This window comes from Brachyhypopomus gauderio, chromosome 7, assembly GCF_052324685.1.
Source record: "Brachyhypopomus gauderio isolate BG-103 chromosome 7, BGAUD_0.2, whole genome shotgun sequence".
In the NCBI taxonomy this organism is placed as follows: Eukaryota; Metazoa; Chordata; class Actinopteri; order Gymnotiformes; family Hypopomidae; genus Brachyhypopomus; species Brachyhypopomus gauderio.
In genome coordinates this window covers 9,565,409-9,571,560 of record NC_135217.1, presented here as the reverse complement: position 1 = coordinate 9,571,560, position 6,152 = coordinate 9,565,409, and the positions used below count along the sequence as shown (strand labels likewise).

The 6,152-nt window shown below is 46.8% G+C and overlaps 1 protein-coding gene across 1 annotated transcript in view; it reads right to left on the bottom strand.

Moving 5' to 3' along the window:
• Positions 1 to 616: 616 nt before the first annotated feature.
• The window catches only part of nup214 (nucleoporin 214), a 35,696-nt gene continuing 30,160 nt past the window's right edge, over positions 617 to 6,152 (bottom strand). Inside the window, 4 exon segments of the mRNA XM_077011480.1 lie at positions 617 to 1,351; positions 1,965 to 1,998; positions 3,218 to 3,357; positions 5,460 to 5,634. Coding sequence (XP_076867595.1) covers positions 1,315 to 1,351; positions 1,965 to 1,998; positions 3,218 to 3,357; positions 5,460 to 5,634 — 386 coding nt within the window. The 3' untranslated portion in view covers positions 617 to 1,314.

Sequence of the window (6,152 nt, the reverse complement as noted above, 5' to 3'; positions counted from 1 at the left end):
GAACATGAACGAACATGCAACAAAGGGTGTCATAAAACTTGAATGAAAAATGAGAAAATACACCACCACCACCACCACCACCACCAGAAAACGGGCAGACCATGGCTGTGATGGGGTGAAGAGCACAAGCTCACTCCCAGCCGGAGAAGCGAGAGGCTGCCACTCCAACACGGAGCCTTCTGGAGGACGCGAGGAGAGACGCATTCCAGCACGTCGGCCCTAGCCCCTCATTCCCGTCACCGAGAGGACGATAAGGACGTGGGTGACTATGACATTTTCCATCACAGCTGCACTGCCGTTTGGGGAAAATAAACGGCCCAGGGGGACGTAGGCATTCTTCATACGCAGCGATTACACACGAGCTCATAACAAGCTCTCAGCAGTGCAACAACACTTGCCGGGGGCCGTCCGGCTTATCTTGGTGGATGCATCCTTCGTTGTAAACGTGCTGCTTGATGTGATAATAAATGTACCGACTGTAGCTCCAGTCTAGATGTCATTCCTTGGAACACAACTGTTTCGAATAAAGTTTTACATTACAAGGAGGGGGGACCAGACTGCTAGAGCAGAAAAATATGGTGGGACACAAACTAAACTTCAGAGCACTACAAAATGAAGAGTGTACAGTGAAAAAGGCATCACCTGTGTTTATTAATCCCCCGCCCACTTTCCATGCTTGCAATATACATTTAATGAAAAAGAGAGCACGCTTATTTCATTACATGAGGTTAAATGTAAAGATACTCAACACAACGGTCTTCTGGGGTGCAGAGGTATTCTATACACTTCTACCTTAAACAGTATAAAAACACCCAGCTCCCCTGTAAAACTCAACGTTTCAGCAAAAGGTAACAATCATGTTTTGGGCTGTCAGTTTATTAAGAATTGAGAAGAAACAGCAAACACATCCAAGAGAGAGCACACAGGCATTCACTGTAGCGCAAATGAGCAGCACACTGGGATATGACAGTAATGAACCCAGCTTCTGCTCACAAAACTACTGTATCAGGAAAGTCTTCAAACCTCATTTTCTGATTAATATGGCGAGACCACGGTGTAAACAGTCTGTGCCGCCTGTGGTTGGGTTAGTGCACAAGAAAGGCGCCGTGACGGCTTGTGAAGTTAGGTGCACAGCGGCACACGCCTTCATATTACAGGTGGGGAGAAGGTTACAGGTAACTCCTGGAGAACGTTTCATGTGCCATCATTGTGGTTTACAACACGAGGAGGTCGTGCCGAGGCTTTTCCTGCTTGCTGAATGACAAACAGGCGTGATGGGAGCGGAGGCGAGAACAGCAGTGGGTTCTCCTGTAACTAACTCCTCCATCCACCGAAGGTCTGAGAAGAAGACCTGGAGCAAAAACAGGGGGAGACGAAAGAAAAAACAATAACACGACCGTGCACAATTGTGGAACACGATTAGCTTTTTTTTTTTTTTTTACGGAACATTAATTTCTCTCAGAGTTGTGACCGTTTTATTTTAATTTCTGCTTTGCAGTAGTAGTAGTCTGCTTTGGCATCACCACCAGTCCACAGAACCATAAACACACCCCACAATAAAGACACCAAAGCATCATGGGGGCCGGAGATTGGCTAAAAAATGTGCAGGGACTCTGCCGTTACACATTTAGGCTCACAAACGCCAGGGTATGGGATTACATCATCCACACTGGATGGGGAAGTCAAGGGCGAGACTTGAAGGCCAAAGGCAGAAGTGTGAGATTTGGGAGGGTGTACTGTGGATTACAGAAAGGCAAAAATCACTATGAATGGGTATGAAAGTGGGTATTATTATGAAAGTGGGTATTCCCCCTCAGAAAGAGAACTGGAATGCTGCTCTCTGGGGACAGAAGAATGCAACAGAGACTAGCATGTATATGGAATGAAGGAAGTATGTGTGGTAGGTGTGTGTGTGTGTAGACTGTTTATGAGCTGCTCACAAACAAGCACATATACACACTTACTGATTGGTATTCGTATTTCCAAAGCCTCCAAAACCTTCAGGGAGGGAAGAAAAAAAAAAGTTTTTAACAAAACACACTGAAACAATTTCAAATTGCATAGTTTCCTGTATTGAACTTTAGACGGAATGCCACATTTGAAGAAGAAAACACATATAAATGTCCACATAAATCCAAACAGATTTTAAGCACATCTCTGCTATGCCAGTCAGAAGTGGGGCAGTAATTAATTATGGTGCACACAGCTAAATTACTAGTTTGTTCCAGATTCTACACGACTTCATGAAGGTGGATGTGTTCAGTACCACCTTCCTTTGCAATAGACAGAGGAAGAGAACTGGAAGACCATAGAACCCAAATCACAATGTTCAAACACCCCCTGACAAACCCCCAACACTAAGAGGATAATTCTAGGGCTGACTGCCAACATTATAACTCTACTGTTTGTTGAAGAACAGGAGTGTGTTACAAACACTTAGCTGGTATATTGTGTTTTGAATTTTAAAGGAGGAGCAAACACGCTCTCCACCACACCAACATTCAATCCACTGGCTATCAGGCAGTAATAAAGCTTTTATCTTTGTTCTATCGACTCCGAGTTTATACGCTGTGCTACATTACAGATACGCAAATACATTATATATGCCGAGAAGTGGATTTTCACGCCACACTTTGTTTAAAAATGGGCCATGGTGTTGATTTATTCTGGGAGCCCCCCACCTCGGCTGCAGCGCAGGGCTGTGGCGGGATGTGGGTTAATAAGGAAACTCATCTTCTTGGCTCCCAGCTCGCAGCCAGGCAGAAGGCAGCAGAGAGCAGGGAGGGCCAGCCATCCCACCCCCTGACCCACACTCATGTCTGGCCAGTGGGAGAGACCCTGGTGGCCCTGAACTGGGCCTGCAGGGACCGGTCTGTTCCTGTGGCCGGGCTCTCCACATGCTCCACCGGCTTGTTCGTTTCCCTTCTGTTTACTCACTAATTACGAAGTGTGATGGAAGGTGTGAATGTCTAGGCTTAGGTAATCTGCTAAATGTAGCTAAATGTCATTAAAAGAACAGATGGAGTAAAAAAATTATATGCATCAAATTATGAGACAGATTATGAGCACATGCCCTCTCTGCTCCATTAGACGGTAAACACACGATTGCTCAGTGGGCGGGGCTGACCATATACACCTTTACCACGGCTCCTGGGTGAGAAGGAGGAGCTGCCAGTCGTGTGGTCAGCTATCCGCTAGTGCCAAGGTGTCAACTCACCCCCAGAGGACCCAAAGGTGGTGAAGCCGCTGGTCTGGGCAGGGAAGGCTGGGGGCTGGTGGGCCAGGCTGCCGAACGACGGCGTGCTGGTCTGAGCGGCCATGCTGCCAAAAGTGGGGGCGGCCGGAGGGGAGGCGAACCTGCATGCACGGAAACACACGAGTCACACGCACGCACGCACACACAATATATGAGAGAGAGAGAGAAACGGGGGGGGTTGAGAGGGAGGGTGTGTGTGTGTGTGGGGGGGGTTAAACAAAGATAGCACCACGTCCCTTATATAAAATATAGGTGCCATAAAGTGAAATTGGACAAGAAAAAAAAAACCCCAGTCCCCTCTGATCTCAACATGGAAGCCAATATTTGGCAGCTGACCTTGCTGTCAGCTACCAGGCCAAACCAGGAGCTAAAGGAGGACACTGCTAAATTGAGGTTACGAGGCGGATACCTGGCATGATGGCTATTTAGAAGGGTCCAATTTTCCCCCAACACAACTGATGCATGGAAATCAATTTAATACATATATTAGTGCTGTGTAGAGACACCGCTCATAGTACAGGGAACAGGCTCTTATTTGAATACAGTACAAACCCTGGTGACTGATACATTTATGATATAGTAGTTACTAACTAGCACATAATGGTAACAGACAGCAGACATAATTAGTGCATGACACAAAACTCACATTTTTAACAGTAACATCTAGCGAACAATAATTAAAATACAATAATTCAAAACTTCAAAACCACGGACGCGCTGGTAGTTCAGCTGCACCAAACACATTTGCATCTGTTTCGTTTTACTTCTTCAGGAAATGCATGAGCGCTCGAAATAAGAGCAAAACTAAATTAGTAATTGTGCCAGCTAGGTGCTGACAAAAAGCACTTTAAAATTAATAACAGAACTCAGAACCCTGAGTACACGCAAGCGAGATGAAGTGGGCTTCACACAGGCGCAAATACTGACTGAGGACAGACACACAGGACCAGCTGCCTAAACACATTACCATCGCACAACCTGACCACAGCATTAAACCCTTAGACTAGCCAGATTACAGCAATACGGGGGCAGCTGGGATACGGGTGTGGGTGGACACGACACTCGCCATTTCTCTCGAGGCTGAGGTGCCTCTCCCTCCGGGGCTGTAATCTCCCCTTTGGGTGAGCCGACCCCCTGTGGCCTCCCTGGTGGCAGCGTAATCTGTAGCCCATCCAGGCGCATGATCCCAGGATTAACTCCCCGTAATCCAGCCCTTAGCTCCACTGCAGATTTGGTGTCGTCCGAGTGCTTTTACACGCATCCCCAGGACGCCAGGATGAGATGAGAATGGTTTATGCACGCATATTCCAGTCTGGGATTATTATAGATCATCTCATATAGTCATCTTCAAGCTGCACCACTGTTCTACAGAGGAGTCCTACCAGACAAAATACAGACTGGTTGTGGGATTAGTCACAGATTTGAGCAACGCTCAAGAAACAGAGAAACGAAGATTACTCTGTGAAACGAACATCTGTGCACACGGCGTCTTCATGAGAAAAGCCAGGCAGCAGTCATTTGTTCAGCTCTGCCTAACAGTGGAAACATCGCCGCTGCTACTGGTGTTGCCGTTTTCACATGGACTCTGCTCTCCTATTATAAGAGGATAAAACTCCTTCCTAGTACTTTCGATTTACCTCTCCATTTGGTCTGGGGGGGGGGGGGGGGGGGGGGGGTAATGGCCTGCGTGAACAGAACCCAGCATTCAAACAAGCAGGTTCACAGAGGCTCCATGTTTAACCTATAACTCCCCCCACATCTACAGGGCACAGCTAACAGCCACTCATTACAGCCCGCGCGCACGTGCACATACGGCGCTGTGATGGCCCCGCTGAGCCGACGTGGGGAGAATGTGACACGGTTAAGGAGAAGGCGGCCGCGGTGTCGCCCGCAATCATGCGGATCAGTCAGCCTGCGATTCGCCTTGATGATTCCCAGCCCGGTTGTGGGCTCACACACGAGGTTGGAGAGTCCTTTCATTCACACAGTGCACGAAACCAAAACGATGACACTGATCATTACTAGAGCGATGTACTGTGCAGACATAACCACAATGTCAATGTAATCCTCCCTGCTAATTCATAGGGTAAATGAAACATCATAACAGCGTTTGATGTCACCCGTCTTTAGCGATGCACCATTCGCACTTCCGTTCCCTCCCACGACCAACGTCTCTCTGTGCTGGAGGTCTGAGGACTCTTACCCGAAGCCTCCCATGCTGGCCGCGGCCGTGCCCTCTCCGAACACCTTGCCCGGTACTGCTGCGCCGATCGGGGCGTTGAAGGTGGGCGAGGCACCGAAGGTGGCAGAGCCCCCGAAGGCAGGTGAGCTCCCAAAGGCGGGGGGGCTGCTGAACACCGGCGCGGTCCCAAAACCACCTGTAGGGGGCAACGGCGGCAGGTGAGTCAGCTACAGACACCAGATGGGCTGAATCCTACACGCATCTTCATATATACTGTGCTCCATAGTGGAGATACACGTTATACAAAATATTAATTATATATATATATAATTTATATATATTATTTTTATATTATTAAAAAGCATTATTGTAAGAATTACTTTAAAATGCCCACATGAATAAAATAAGGTAATCCAATGTAAAACATTTTATCATTTTACAGTAAAAGGTTGTACAAAATTTAAAGAAAAATAACAGATTAATCAAAAAAGAGGAAATGGTAGTTATTTTTGTTTGAGGCAAAGGACTTGACAACATGAAGATTTTTATGTATTTAAAGGAGTGACATCCTAATATGTAATATATTAGAAAACTAAAAACTATGTTAAAGCAGAGATAGATGCTATAGCAGAAAGGGTTGTATAATGTAGGAGTGAATGAGAAGTATTGTGGTATCACAATGCAGACAGAGACACAGACAGACAGACACAGAGA